This window comes from Mytilus galloprovincialis, chromosome 7 (genome assembly GCF_965363235.1).
Source record: "Mytilus galloprovincialis chromosome 7, xbMytGall1.hap1.1, whole genome shotgun sequence".
Lineage (NCBI taxonomy): Eukaryota > Metazoa > Mollusca > Bivalvia > Mytilida > Mytilidae > Mytilus > Mytilus galloprovincialis.
Window position 1 is genome coordinate 31,727,921 of NC_134844.1, and position 16,176 is coordinate 31,744,096.

General features: G+C 33.6%; 1 protein-coding gene across 4 annotated transcripts; it reads right to left on the minus strand.

Annotated features, from left to right (window-relative positions):
• Positions 1 to 9,405: 9,405 nt before the first annotated feature.
• On the minus strand, positions 9,406 to 16,172 carry LOC143082762 (GPI alpha-1,6-mannosyltransferase 2-like). 4 transcript variants are annotated; one of them, XM_076258613.1, is made up of 4 exons: positions 16,057 to 16,137; positions 11,859 to 12,100; positions 10,455 to 11,591; positions 9,406 to 9,679 (listed from the first exon to the last, which is right to left on the minus strand). In XM_076258613.1, the coding sequence occupies exons 3-4, from the start codon at positions 11,475 to 11,477 to the stop codon at positions 9,419 to 9,421; spliced, it is 1,284 nt and encodes a 427-aa protein (XP_076114728.1). In that variant the 5' UTR covers positions 11,478 to 11,591; positions 11,859 to 12,100; positions 16,057 to 16,137; the 3' UTR covers positions 9,406 to 9,418. The 4 variants fall into 4 exon arrangements, with proteins under 4 accessions (XP_076114728.1, XP_076114727.1, XP_076114729.1 ...); XM_076258612.1 differs by lacking the exon at positions 11,859 to 12,100 and having other exon boundaries at positions 16,057 to 16,172; XM_076258614.1 differs by lacking the exon at positions 11,859 to 12,100 and having other exon boundaries at positions 16,050 to 16,147.
• Between the last annotated feature and the right edge of the window lie 4 nt (positions 16,173 to 16,176).

Genomic DNA, 16,176 nt, shown 5'->3' on the forward strand with positions numbered 1-16,176 from the left:
CAATATTTATTCAGAAATTGGTTTTATTCTCAAATTATGATATGAAATTTTTCACTCTGAAGGGCTTAAATGCAAGAATGGATTAGCATTTGGAAAGGACATGCATGTTGACAGAAAAAAATGTTGTTTTCCGATATTCCATATTTTAAGTTTCAACGACACATTCATAGGATCGTCAGATATGAGGACATTTAGCTTCCCTTGTTTTACAGTTGGGTTTAGAGGCCTGTTTGGTTTCTCAAACGCTAGTCACTGGCTTTGCCATGTTAAAACAATGGTGAACCAAGCAGGTGGAAATATGCCATGCATATTCATAACGACTCATGAGCTGCTCAGTTTTCAAGTTTTGGGAATTTGAAATATTTGTTCTTTTTCTTGAATGTTGATTAAACTCTACAATTTGGTATTCTGATAATACAACAATTAACCCTTGTCTCTATTATGCTGTTGAATAAAAGTATGTTGTAATATATTTGTGTTGGAATAGCGGGGTTGTTTTGATACACATATATATATATCTGAAGTCCAGACTTGATGTAGATATCTGTACGTGAAACATTTTTCATTTATTCTTCCGCAAAAAAAGATTTCCGCACTTAAAAAAACTCTTTAAAATGGTTTACTTTATTAAAAAATGCTTATCAAGTTTATGGTTCTCCGCTTGCTGATATATAATCATGATAGTCGCAAATGTATCAATACTGAGAAAAATCCAAATTTATCCGTTTTAAAAAGTTCAAATTTCGTAATCGAGATTAAAAGTAGACAAAAACTGAGTTTAAAAAAGCTCGATATTTTGGGTTCAAATGTCGGAATAAAGTTAAAGTTAAAATTTCGAGTTCATGTCGAAATCTTAAGATTCTAAATGTCAAAATTTGAACTTTGTAAAAAAAAATTCACTGCGAATTTGATTGTTACCATGTCTTAAATACGCTTTTGTTTCTACATTTGCCAGTTAGATTACTTTTAAGTTAATAATTATGTCACCCGATCGACAATGTCGGGTGACATATTGCTAGTTTTCACTCTGTTTCTTTGTTATCATTATTCTTCTTCCAATGATTTTTGTCCGGCAGTTTTTTGGAGCCAATGGAACCAATCTTTATGATAGTTTGATAATGAGTAACACAAAATTTCAGGTTGCAGTAGGTCTAAGAACATAAAAAAAATGTCTGCCGTTACCAAAGAAACGAATAAATGTGAAAAATTCCAGTTTTTGGTTTTAGTGGATTATTGGGATATGCATAAACTTAGAATCATCATATTTTAATACAATTAGGTGTCCACTATATACTGGTTTTGGATGATTTGGACAATCACTGGAACTACTATGTTGCAATGGAAACTACAGTAAAAATAAAAAAAAAATAAAAAATGCTCAAAATGTTCTGAAAATATTAATAGAAAGTTGTATAGTCACGAATTTATGTGCATTCCTTGTTAAACAAATTCGAAATGGCTGCCGCTTAGTGGCAATGGGAGGATGACATCCGCTATTGCTTGCAATGACAAAACTGGCTTTATGTTTATAACTTTTCATTTTCAATATTTATAAACTTAGATTTTCGGCAAATTTTTTTTCTTTACATTTTTCAAGGTGTGAGTGTATCCTTTAAGGCTAATCCTATTATTGGAGTGTTTATTCAATATTGCTGGCAAAAGGAACTACATTTGAAAATTCACGTAGTTGCATTGTAGTTGTCGGTATAATTGTTGGTCTTGTTTTCAACTGGCTTTAAGTGAGTCTTTCTTTTGTTGGTATAGCAATTGTATTGTTTATATGAGAATTTGAAGCTTTGTTTTTAATCTCCCTTTTTGAAGGATTTATGAGGTAGACATATAGAGTTTGTAAAGCATAGCAATTGTGAACTAAAATCGATCTGTATTGAAATATTTGCCACTGGAAGTCAAGCATTCAAGAATCATTCAATGATTTGTGTCCGGGATAACATGTAGCTGTTCTTCACACTTGTTCCAATATGAATATGTTTATTGTATTTTCTGATGTGCATGGGTCCCAAAGAGTGCAACAGTATACCACATTGCTTGTCTGACTATCGTTTGATAAGCAATTTATAGGCTGGTATAGAGCTATTTTTGTATGTTTTGCCAGATGAATGATATACACTAATTAACTGTTGCGTCAATATGTTGTAAACAGGGGGTCCCAACAAAGGACAAAAAAGGGGGGGTTCCAACTATATATCCCCATTCAAATGCATTGATCGTCAAAAAAGGGGGGGGGGGTCAAACCCCCGGAACCCTCCCCTGGATCCGCCACTGTGTACAGGTGTGTTATATTTGAGGCCTGAATACTGTATTATTCCTAATCATTTGTCAGTTTGGACTTGTTCTTAAATGCGGCCATGCAAGTTGTAGTAAATCTGCATACATTTTTTATTCTAAGCCGAGAAACTGAGGATGTAAGTATTGAATAACATGAGCCAGTCTTGTCTCCAATTGAAGTTGGTTGGATGTCTTTATGAAGCTTTTTAATGTCCTAGTTTAAAATAATAGGCTGGTATTAAATGATGATGCTTACTATACAAAACCACATGCTCCGCAGGGCGCAGCTTTATACGACCGCAGAGTTCGAACCCTGAACATTGGGACAAGTATGGACACAACATTCAAGCTTGAAACAGCTCTGAATTTGGATTGTGATTAAATAGTTGACTGACACAACACAGGTTTCTGACACATAATGAATGTGGTCTAAGAACTTAAACTTAAAAACTTTAAATTTTAAATTGGACATTACCTATTATGGTCCAATATCCAAAATCTAAATACATGGTTAGATTCAGCATATCAAAGAACCCGAAGAATTCAATTTTTGATGAAATCAAATAAAGTTCAATTTTGGACCCTTTAGACCTCAATGTGGACTAATCAGATAACCGGGCCCAAACATAAATAATCTAAATACATGGTTAGATTAAGCATATATCAAAGAACCCCATATATACAATTTTTGTTGAAATCAAACAAAGTTTAATTTTGGACCGCAATTTGGACCAACTTGAAAACAGGGCCTATAATCAAAAATCTAAATACAGGTTGTGATTCAGCATATCAAAGAACCCCAAGGATTCAATTTTTGTTGATATCAAACAAAGTTTAATTTTGGACCACAATTTGGACCAACTTGAAAACTGGACCCATAATAAAAAATCTAAGTACATGTTTAGATTCAGCATATCAAAAAACACCAAGAATTCAATTTTTGTTGAAATCAAACAAAGTTTAATTTTGGACCCCAATTTAGACCAACTTGAAAACTGGGCCAATAATCAAAAATCTATGTACATGTTTAGATTCAGCATATCAAAGAACCCCAAGAATTCATTTTTTGTTAAAATAAAACTTAGTTTAATTTTGGACCCTTTGGACCTTAATGTAGACCAATTTGAAAATGGGACCAAAAAATTAAGAATCTACATAAACAGTTAGATTCGGCATATCAAAGAACCCCAATTATTCAATTTTTGATGAATTCAAACAAAGTTTAATTTTGGACCTTTTGGGTCCCTTATTCCTAAACTGTTGGGACTAAAACTCCAAAAATCAATCCCAACCTTCCTTTTATGGTCATAATCCTTGTGTTTAAATTTCATAGATTTCCAGTGGCGTAGCTTGCATGTATGCTCAGATGCTCAAGCATCCACATCATTTTGACAAAAGAAAAAATAGCAGCAGTTTAACTCGGAAGTATCCAAATATAACAAGGCTGAGGATATGAGCAGTCATTTTCGAAGCACTATGCCTGGTCTTTCATTAAGGATAATTTCGTTTATGTAAACAAGATACATTTAGTTGAATCGCAGAATAGTGTTTCAAGTTAATTTTTGGTCGTTAAAAAAAGTCTACGTCATCGGCTTAGGCAAGCGGAGAGGACTGATACGCAGACCCGTGGACATGTTTCATCTGAAATTGAACCTAGTGGAGTGATGGCTTCTCATTTGACTATAGCAACTAACAACTAAAACACCACATCCTGATATCGTTTCTTGCGACATGGTAAACGGCGTGATGAAAAAATCAATTTGTAATAGATCGTGATAAGTCCTAGGCTAATGAATTCCAGTTTCTATCTAGGTCCAAAATTAGATATTCCCCAGGGCATACAGTACACTAATACTAACCCCTAACGGGAAGGATTGTGCCTGATGTTCATATGATGAAATCATAATCTTTCAGTCAGTTTAATTGAAGTCTGGAGCTGGCATGTCAGTTAACTGCTAGTAGTCTGTTGTTATTTATGTATTATTGTCATTTTGTTTATTTTCTTTGGTTACATCTTCTGACATCAGACTCGGACTTCTCTTGAACTGAATTTTAATGTGCGTATTGTTATGCGTTTACTTTTCTACATTGGTTAGAGGTATAGGGGGAGGGTTGAGATCTCACAAACATGTTTAACCCCGCCGCATTTTTGCGCCTGTCCCAAGTCAGGAGCCTCTGGCCTTTGTTAGTCTTGTATTATTTTAATTTTAGTTTCTTGTGTACAATTTGGAAATTAGTATGGCGTTCATTATCACTGAACTAGTATATATTTGTTTAGGGGCCAGCTGAAGGACGCCTCCGGGTGCGGGAATTTCTCGCTACATTGAAGACCTGTTGGTGACCTTCTGCTGTTGTTTTTTTATTTGGTCGGGTTGTTGTCTCTTTGACACATTCCCCATTTCCATTCTCAATTCTATTTATCTCATATACATAGAATATTATTAAAAAGACTACTAGTATCTAAAAACACAGCCAAACAAGATTTTTATACGACCGCAAAAATTAAAATGTATCATGTTGGTATTTTTTTTTTTATCAGATTCAGTGTTGTCAAGTCTATTTGATTTCTGTATGGAGAGGAATAATTAGATCCACTTAGTTGTCTTGTCTGAGATGTCATAGTTTTTTTATGTGTTAAGTAAACATATGTGTGGTACTTTATCAAAGTCATGATTTCTAGATTATTTTGTGTATTTTTAACCGAATTTTTGTGACAAAAATTTCGGTTATTGATTTGGGGATGTACGGGGGGGGCGGTCGGTCGGGTGGTCGGTCGGGCGGCCGGTCGGCAATCAAATGTTGTCCGTGCATTAACTCATGAACCGTTCAACCAAAGCTTTTAAAATTTTAATATGTTGTTACTGACAACTAAATGAAGGTCAAGTTCAATAATGGCGATTTTGACTTTTACCGTTCAGGAGTTATGGTTCTTGAAAGATTGAAAAATGGAGTTCCCAGTCGTGTCCGTGCATTTACACATGAACTATTCTACCAAAACTTCCCAAATTTTAATATGTTGTTACTGATGACAAAATGGAGGTCAAGTTCAATAATGACGATTTTGACTTTTACCGTTCAGGATTTATGGTTCTCGAAAGATTGAACTAGAGGCTCTAAAGAGCCTGTGTCGCTCACCTTGGTCTATGTGAATATTAAAGGAAGCAGATGGATTCATGACAAAATTGTGTTTTGGTGATGGTGATGTGTTTGTACATCTTACTTTACTGAACATTCTTGCTGCTTAAAATTGTCTCTATCTATAATGAACTTGGCCCATTAGTTTCAGTGGAAATGTTAGTAAACATTTACAAATTTTATGAAAATTATTAAAAATTGACTATAAAGCACTTTGCTGAACATTATTGTTGTTTACAGTTTATCTCTATCTATAATAATATTCAAGATAATGACCAAAAACAGCAAAATTTCCTTCAAACTAACAATTCAGGGTCAGCAACCCAACAACGGGTTGTCCGATTCATCTAAACATTTCAGAGCAGATAAATATTGACCTGTTAAACAATTTTACCCCATGTCAGATTTGCTCTAAATGCTTTGGGTTTTGAGTTATAAGCCAAAAACTGCATTTTACCCCATGTTCTATTTTTAGCCATGTCGGCCATCTTGGTTGGATGGCCGGGTCACCGGACACATTTTTTCAAACTACTAACCCAAAAGATGATTGTGGCCAAGTTTGGATTAATTTGGCCAAGTAGTTTCAGAGGAGAAGATTTTTGTAAAAGATTACTAAGATTTACGAAAAATTGTTAAAAATTGACTATAAAGGGCAATAAATCCTAAAGGGGTCAACTGACCATTTCAGTCATGTTGACTTATTTGTAAATCTTACTTTGGTGAACATTATTGCTGTTTATAGTTTATCTCTATCTATAATAATATTCAAGATAATAACCAAAAAGAGCAAAATTTCCTTAAAATTACTAATTCAGGGCCAGCAACCCAACAACGGGTTGTCCGATTCATCTGGAAATTTCAGGGCAGATAGATCTTGAACTGATAAACAATTTTACCCCTGTCAGATTTGCTCTAAATGCTTTGGGTTTTGAGTTATAAGCCAAAAACTGCATTTTACCCCATGTTCTATTTTTAGCCATGGCGGCCATCTTGGTTTGATGGCCCGGTCATCGGACACATTTTTCAAACTACTAATCTAAAAGATGATTGTGGCCAAGTTTGGATTAATTTGGCCCAGTAGTTTCAGAGGAGAAGATTTTTGTAAAATATTACTAAGATTTACGAAAAATGGTTAAAAATTGACTATAAAGGGCAATAACTCCTAAAGGGGTCAACTGACCATTTCAGTCATGTTGACTTATTTGTAAATCTTACTTTGGTGAACATTATTGCTGTTTACTGTTTATCTCTATCTATAATAATATTCAAGATAATAACCAAAAACAGCAAAATTTTCTTAAAATTACTAATTCAGGGGCAGCAACCCAACAACGGGTTATCGGATTCATCTGAAAATTTCAGGGCAGATAGATCTTCACCTATTTAACAATTCTACCCCTGTCAGATTTGCTCTAAATGCTTTGGTTTTTGAGTTATAAGCCAAACACTGCATTTTACTCCTATGTTCTATTTTTAGCCATGGCGGCCATCTTGGATGGTTGGCCGGGTCACCAATCGGAACAACTCGGCCTTTCTGTTTGCACGAAGAAATAGCTATTGTACTGCGTAGCGAGAATGGCCGAGTAGTTACGATTGGCCGGGTCACCGGACACATTTTTTAAACTAGATACCCCAATGATGATTGTGGCCAAGTTTGGTTTAATTTGGCCCAGTAGTTTCAGAGGAGAAGATTTTTGTAAAAGTTAACGACGACGACGGACGACGGACGACGGACGCCAAGTGATGAGAAAAGCTCACTTGGCCTTTTAGGCCAGGTGAGCTAAAAATGGTGTTTTCAGTCGTGTCCGTGCATTTTCTCATGAACCATTCAACCTAAGCTTTTGAAATTTTTATATGTTGTTACTGATGACAAAATAGAGGTCACCGTCTAGTTCAATAATGACGATTTTGACTTTTACCGTTCAGGAGTTATGGTTCTTGAAAGATCGTAAAATGGTGTTTCCATTCACGTTGTTGCATTTACTCATGAACCATTCAATCTAAGCTTTTCAAATTTTAATATGTTGATACTGATGACAAAATGGAGGCCAAATTTGATATTGACGATTTTCACTTTCACCATTCATCAGTAATGGTTCTTGTGATATTGCCAGGACACAAATAAATGTTAATAAATCCGGTTTGCTGTCGTTGTGACAGCCTCTTGTTGTCATTGTTTTGTTTCAGTCAGTCTATAATAAAGAAATACATGCAGTTACTTGGCAGATTAATAGTCCAATACAGAAATAAAGATGCTACTTTTATTGTTATTAACTAATATATATGCTTGTCCATGATCATCATATTAGAAAAGGTAAATTCACAACGAAGTTGTGTTAAACCTGGTTTTATAGCTAGCTAAACCTCCCACTTGTATGACAGTTATAATGAAACAAGAGTATAATTAAAAGTTTTTATACAACTATCACATCAATTTAACATGAACCAAGAAAATGAGGTCAAGGTCAGATAAACCAAATTAGAAATACATGTAAACGTTACATTCAATCCATATACCAAATATGCTTTTAATATTTGACCTATTGCACATTACAGAAACAAACTAACACAGGAAAACTTAACAGTGATTAATGAACCATGAAAATGAGGTTATGGTAAGATGATAATTGCCAGAAACATTTACACTCTACAATCATTCCATAAACTAAATATATTTGACCTATTGTTTAAAATATTAGAAAAACAGACCAAAAAAATATAATATTGGGCATGAACCATGAAAATTTGGTCAAGGTCAAATAAAACAGACTGACTTGCAAATTGTAAAATATTTTTCTACACCAAATAAAGTTGACCTATTGCAAAACAGTATTAAAACAAATGACCAATACACAAAAACTAAACTATAACCAATGAACCATGAAAATGAGATCAAGGTCAGATGACACCTGCTAGATGAACTTGTACACCTTACAGTCATTCCATACACCAAATATAGGAGGCCTATTGCTTATAGTATCTGAGATATGGACTCAACAACTTAACCTTGTTCACTGATTCCATGAAATGGGGTCAAGGTCAAGTTAAAACTGTCTGACAGACATGAGGACCTGCATGGTATGAACATACCGAATTAGTTATCCTATTACTTATAATAAGAGAGGAATTAAGGATACTAAAAATATTGGGTTTTTTAACAAGTAGTCACTGAACAAAGAAAATGAGGTCAAGGACGATGAACATATGACAGATGGTAACTTTATAACATAAGGCATCTATATCTATAAAGATGATTTTTAATTTTAGTTTCTTGTGTGTATATTTTGGAGTTTAGTATGTTGTCAATTATCACTGAACTAGTAAACATTTTTGTTTAGGGGCCAGCTGAAGCACACCTCTGGGTGCGGAATTTTCTCGCTGCATTGAAGACCCATTGGTGGCCTTCGGCTGTTGTTTGCTCTTTGGTCGGGTTGTTGTCCCTTTGACACATTCCCCATTCACATTCTCAATTTCACAATAGGTAAATGAGACATTAATAGAGATCCATCAGCCAAAACTGTGTAAACATACACAACTACAAAAAAATTCAAACAAACATAAAAATAAATCTAACAAAGAAAGCCAACAAATAAGGTGTTATAGATAATAGTTAATTTGACACAGACCCTAAAAAAACAGTTTTTGTAAGGTTGAAAGAGGGAAAATCTTCTTTAAATAACTTTAAACCAGCATAAAAAAACCTCTGAATGTCTTCCTAGGAGTAGGAACAATCAGACAGGCATTTCGTAACTTATGTAATAAAGCCTCTTATGACTTAAGATTTTGATTGGACTATACAGATCTAGAGAGGTGATCAGTTTACAGAGGTTTGTGAATCATTTCTAAATGTTCACTGGATAAAACTTCTATAATGGAACAAATCCTGGAATGTAAGTGTAAATAAAACAGTTCAGTTTGTAGTATTTGGTTTGTAAAATTCAATTAAAACAGGTTTTTTTTTTTGCACAAACAACAAAAAGCAAATTCTAGTCATAATTTATGTCCATGGAAGAAAGTTGGAAAACATAAAAATTCCTATTACAAAATATCCTAGGAAATATAAAACAATCATTTTTGACTGTGTATAACTATTTCTAACGTCAAAAATACAAAGATCACTGATATCACAGATTTTAAAATACTTTGAATGTTTCTTATAACTAGTTTTAATATGTTTTGCATGATGATCTGTTGAAATGACTATTGCTGCATACCAGTAAACCACAGGCGATGAAGAAAACACCATTCTGGTTAATACCTGTAAATAAATAAAGTCATCTCAATTAAGATTTTTATAATGTTGGAAAAGACAACAATCAACAGCAATAATCTGCAAAACAGGTGGAGGTATTTTCCATTCATGAGGGTTTATCACAGGCACTTGTCTAAGATTTTTTTCTCTTATACACCTTAATATAAAAGTTATATTAAGAAATATAGGGGGGGGGGAATCTGAGACAAGTGCCTGTGGAGTTCACATTGGGTTAACATAATTGAGATTAATTGACCAATATTACAGAAGAGGGGACATAAAACACTAGAGAAATTAGGGATGAAAATAAAAGTTAATGTGGTGCTAAAAATACTGAATAGAGAATAATAGGCAAACTTTACAGAGGGAAATATCTGGAAAAAATAAAGAATTCAGAAATGGAAAAAAAAACTGCTTTATACATTGATTAATAATATAAATGAACAGGTTTAAATAGCATGGAAGTTTTAGAGCAGAAAAGTCACTTGTTCAGGTGTCACTAAAATATAATCATTTGGAATGTTATTTTTGACCAAAATGAGCAAAAAATATGAGTTTCCTACTAAAATAATAAAAAAAAATTAAATAGACAATTTACATGACTAAGGGAGATAAGTCTAACAAAAAAAAAGTACTTGTACCAGAAAATAAAATTTACTTGTATAACTTTTACCCCTGACTGACATTGTAAAAAGTAGCTACCTGAAAGTTTTGGTACACTTGACTTTGATAAGAAAAACCTTCTAATGATAAAACCATACGTACAGAGACCTGAACCTACCTGAATATGTATAAAAAACCATCCAAATACAGTAATGAACAATAAGTATGCAATATATGGCAACATTCTTTTGTTCATAAATCCATTTTTCTCTGATTCTTTTATGTCCTTTTCAGGTATCAATCCTAATGTCAGACATCTCATTCTATTATGTCTATAGTAATATATAACAGATGAGACAGATAAAACACTCACAGGTAAGGCCAGAATAAAATTGGGAATTTGTCTGAACTCATAGTATCTCAAAAATCCAACATTCCAATGAGTATTCTGCACATGACTGTATGCAAATGGTATTCTATTTTTGCACCAATCAAAATTTGTTTCATTTACTAAGTTGTAGCTTCTATGTCTTCCATACTGAATGAGGAATTCTGGTATTTTCCACTTTCCACTTTGATTGCAAAACAGATCACTTATGTAAAACTGATATATAAGAAAAGGTAATAAAATTAATATTAAATATATCATAACTTTCAAAATCTCTGTCAAAATGAGTGAAATTTTGCTGATAAAGTCTTTCTTACTATACAATAAATGTATCACAATATTCTGACACCTTTTATGAAGTTCAAAGCCAGCAGTCAGTAATCCATTAGAACGTGAAAGACAACTTAAACTTGATAACATCATGTAATGATTTCTTTTTCTTTCTTCAAATTTCAACATTGAATAAAAAGTCAAATATGCAAACAATATTTCTGAATAAAACGCAGACATGAAAATACTGGCTGGATTGAAACAAAATAACAATGCAGCCTTATATGCTAAAGATTCTGACTTCAAAATACTTTTACTCAGTCTATACAAAACATTTGTGGTTTTTAAGAAAATATAAAAATTGAAAATAAATCCTGATACAATAAGTACTGTTCTATACTGCATCACAAATTGCATTGGCAAACATAAACTATTGGCTAATATTCTGACACACCATGAAAATAAAGGAAAAAAGGCTAAACTGTTTTCATAAATATATCCATGTTCAGCTACATGGAGGAAATATACACCATCCCATCTCATGAATCCACCTAATATATAGTGAACACATGTATCCAGTGGATTGTCCTTAGATTGATCATATGGTGGATTAAACACATCAGCATTGTGATCTGGTATCAAGATGTTAAACACAACCTAAAAAATATATAATTATTAAAAATTATGTGTGTTATTAAGATCTGAGCAAAATATTTAACATCAATTAAACTACAATTTTGATGCTATGTTCTTAATTCCTTAAATTTCTGACTGGCAAAATATTGAGGTTCAAGAGCATCAGAGTTATATATAAAGCAGTTGATCCATACGGCTCCAATGATATTTCAAGTAGTTAAAAGTCTGACTAATTACTGGTTATTTTATCTGTAAATCTGATTTCCATGTTATATACTTTTCTCTTACATGAATTTGTGGTCCATTTGAAACTGACTTTTTTCAAAGTGTGACTGTTCAGAGTATGTTACAGGTTATGTGTGTTAGCTTTTAGATGTCTTTGGTTTTGGTGACATAATGTTGCTGTTTGACTTCACATCTATATGGATGCATTTTGTTGAGTGAATGTATAAGGTAAATAGCTGCAAAGTCTTCATCCATTTCATTTCTGTCAAGATTATTTACCCTCATGATCAACTTCATGTACTGAACTAGTATCCCGAGAATGAGAGAATATTTTGATAAGAATACATGTTAAATCTTAAAACTTTTTTGCCAAACGCAGAATTTTTTGTTTGATTGCAGAACTATTTGGAACTGGACATGCAGGAGATAAAGAAAACAATAATCAATCAAATTCACTTTTTTAGTAGTGTTTTTATACAAGAGTTTGGTCACTCTATGAATTTATAAAGCAAAATATTGAAAGGCTGTTGATTGGCTTATATTTATAGGATAATGGTATTACTTACACATGTTAAATACCAATGCAACACTTGGGAAGTGCTTTCTTTTCATTTTTTTTTATGGAGTAGATTTTCAATTACAGTTTGTGTCTAACTATTAAGGTGTTGGACCAATGAGGTGATTCAGACATATTAGGTGTTGAAATAGCCAGTTGACCAAATTATATAAATAAAATCCTCTGAGAACATGGAGAAGAATTATTTAATTATAACATAGTAGCACTATTGTTTATATTTAAAATTTAATTAAACAGACTCCAAGTGGTTTTAATGAATTGAACATCATTTAATGGTCCTTTGGACATGCACATGTTTCTCATTAATATTTATGTGGACCGTTTGGCTAAAATGGCTGATTTTTCACCTCAAAATTTCCTCTGTGTACAGATAAGACAAACCTGTGAGTCTAAAAAAGATTTAAGGCATAGCATGCATGCCCTAGATAAATAAATTTTAAATATGTTTGATGTTTTTGAAAAACATAAACTTAACAGTATTATGAGGTGCACTTTTTTTCATTCCTACAAAAGGTGCCAAAATAAATCAAGTTCGGAAACAGGTTTGAGAAGCTCCCCACAAGTAGTAATTGAAGTGATCTGTATTGCTTGACATGGACAATAGATGAACAATAGATAACTGACAATAATAGGTAATTTAAACTACCTGGGTGGACCATATCAAGTGAAACTTAACTGTTTGTTTATTTTATCATCTTTTGCAGGGGCAAAAAAAAGTGCACTGCCAAATCCAGTTAAGTTTTTAATTTTTTAATTTTCTAAATCATACAATGCATTTGAACAGGGACTTTATACTTAGACGAGGGTGGTAAACAGGGGATGCTTGCATGGAAAAAAAACGTGAAATAAGACATGATTTCACGTTTATGTCACGTTGAACGTGAAATAATTTCTGTCATGAACATTGCACAAAGAATAAATACTTTTAATTTATAAAAATGTGAACCTTTTGTGACTGAGTCACTGTCTTCTGTATAGATATATTAACTTTGTTTTACTTGATATTCCCGGTTTAGTATACACATTTATGATATAATTGGTTTCATCTTTTAAAAAGTATTTCTTGATGATCCCTGCCAAATGTTTGAATTTTATTTGAAAAATACTCAGCACGCAAAATAACTTAATAAGCACTAGAAAATTGTGATGCACGTAAAATTAAATAAGCAGAACACTTTGAACGAGGCACCTGTCTTGCACAACTAAACGCCAAACAAAAAAGTAAGAACATGTTGAACGTGAAATAAAAAACGAAAACAACCCTTTACCACCCTCTTAGACAGTTGTTTCTACTCTACAAATTTATATCGTCACCACCAGGATTCGAACCAGGTCGCCTACTTGACAGTCAGTGCATTAACACATTGAGCCAAAGAATTGATTCCCTAACTCAGTTGATTAAGACTGGCTTTATATGTTCTACCTGTACTGAGGAAGGGAAGCAACCCCCTACACTATTCCCCCACCACAAGAGTCATCATATCTTTATATATGACTCTTAACAACACAAACCCTGGCTATACTCCAGATAACCATCGTGGATTTTTAAGTTGGGCGCCAAATGTAACTGGAGAGCATGTTATTTACTCAACAAATTTATATAATCACCACCAGGATTCGAACCCTGGTCGCCTGCATGACAGTCAGTGTTTTAACCTACTGAGCCAAAGAATCGATTCCCTAGCTCAGTTGATAAAGACTGGCTTTATATGTTCTACCTGTACTACTCTGACATCCAACGACTGTTTTGCCAGACAAGCTGGGGCTGTCGGACTATAAGGAGGGGAAGCAACCCCGATACACAGTTAAATACTTAGTAAGTCCTTGACTTGAATTTTATATACCTATGGCATGCCAGGGCCGTAACTACCTATGAGGCAGGGGAGGCAAGTGCCTCCCCTGAATTTTCTACACCATTTTTTTTTTTTTTGAAGTTATAAAATGAAATATTTACAATATGTACACGAAGAACTTGAATTTATATTATAAACAATACAAGTTTAAGATTTAACAGTGTTATCATGATACGTGATATATCTGTCATTTTCTGGACTTTTTATTGAAAGTGAACCGTTTCAGTATTTGTTTTTTTTTTGTGTGGCCGTCCGTTAAGCTGGTTATCAGCTGACTGCTACACTTTGTTCATAGAGTTTGAGTGTAGCATAATACAGGTGGCACGGTAGTATTTCCTGGCCCATAAGGGATAATGATAGCCTTTTTGGAATTTTCACCACTTTCTAACACTGCAAAAAATTCTACATTCACAGTTAACTGAAATACTTTCATTTTACTATTCAGAAATGAGTTTGAATATTTATCATGACCGTTTACTTTTTTTGCTATTTTTAAAAACCTAAGGCCACTAGTACTTTTAGGTCATTTATGGTGCAGTGAATACAAAATTTAAAAAAATTCTCAAAAATTCATTTTCATCTGTATGTAAAATTATTTCATATTTTTCTACACCTGATTCATCCCTCAGTTTGGGAAAGTATGTTCAATTGATACTGTGTTTTTTGTCCAATCACACTGTTTAGATACATTGACCTAAGTACGTATACACAAACGAGCAACCTAAATTCTGGAATGCAAATACTACCGTGCCACCTACAAGCGGATTCCAGTTTAGCCGTCCGTCTGTTATTCAAACACATATGAAACTTTGCTTTCGACAATTCTGAATAAAACTTAACTATTTACATTTATTTAGGGGCTCATTTAAGCGGAGGAAGTTCCCTTTGTATTGTGAATCTTGTATGATATTGGAAATTCGTTACCGGCTGAATCAGCTGTCATCTTTTTAAAACGTGTCTCCGGATCGTACGAGAACATTATGGTCAATGCCCGAGTAGTTAAACACTCCCATTCGTTGTAGCAGGGACTTTCTATACTAAGTAAATTCTAGTATTAAAAGTCCCTGGTGGTAGTTATACACATGTCTGTTCAGCTTTCAACAATATTGAAATTCAAGGTCTTGCGATCTCTGATCTTGCTTTATTTATTTTTTTAACTTACCAGTTTGATTTCTAACAAAAAAATCTTTAAATACAGATAATAAATGTTTTCATAAAAATTGCTTCCAGGATCCAGCAATACTGATGTTTCTTAACGTAAGGAAAACGAAGGAAAACGGGTTACTTATAGCCATGTTGAGAAAAAAATACGCGTTTTCAATGTATTTAGTCACGGTTAATAATTATAGGTCAAAGTACGGCATTCAAGACGGAGCCTTGGCGCACCCGAACAGCAATCTCAGCTTGTTTTTTGCATAAAAATTGCTTCCAGGTTCAAGCAATACTGATGTTTCTTTAAGTAAGGAAATCGAAGAAAAACAGGTCATTTTTAGACATTTTACTGAGAGAAAAAAATCGGCGCCGGGCCCCCAAACCCTGCCTCCCCTGCATTCGAACCCTAGTTACGGCCCTGCATGCTATGCCTTAAAACTTTTTCAGATGCACAGGGTTGTCTGTATTCAGAGTAAATTTTGAGGGGGAAATCAGCCATTTGAGCCAAGGAGTCCACATGAACCTTAAAAGTACAAATAAACAAGGAAAGACAGAAGGGGTTGCGATAGAACATAAATGAAAACTAATTTTTATAATGTGACGTCTTGTCAATGGTAATTGGACCCTGGGGCAAATGAAACATTGTTTTACTTAAGAATTAAATTCATTTACAAGATACCTGCAAAGTAAAAACCAGTAATCTTGAAAGCAAAGAATATTTTAAAAGTTTTTCATTCAAGGGGGCGTCCATCTTGGGAACTCATCCAAAGACTTCAAATGTCGATTGCTTTCATTGGTC

What these genes read in the sequence shown, in the direction of transcription:
- LOC143082762 (XM_076258612.1), bottom strand. Translation starts at nt 16,128, where the DNA reads ATGGACGCCCCCTTGAATGAAAAACTTTTAAAATATTCTTTGCTTTCA. An exon ending in TACTGGTTTTTACTTTGCAG is followed by an intron (nt 11,592 to 16,056) that starts GTATCTTGTAAA and finishes TATATTTTTTAG; the next exon opens with GTTGTGTTTAACATCTTGAT. An exon ending in GGTTTTTTATACATATTCAG is followed by an intron (nt 9,680 to 10,454) that starts GTAGGTTCAGGT and finishes ATTTATTTACAG; the next exon opens with GTATTAACCAGAATGGTGTT.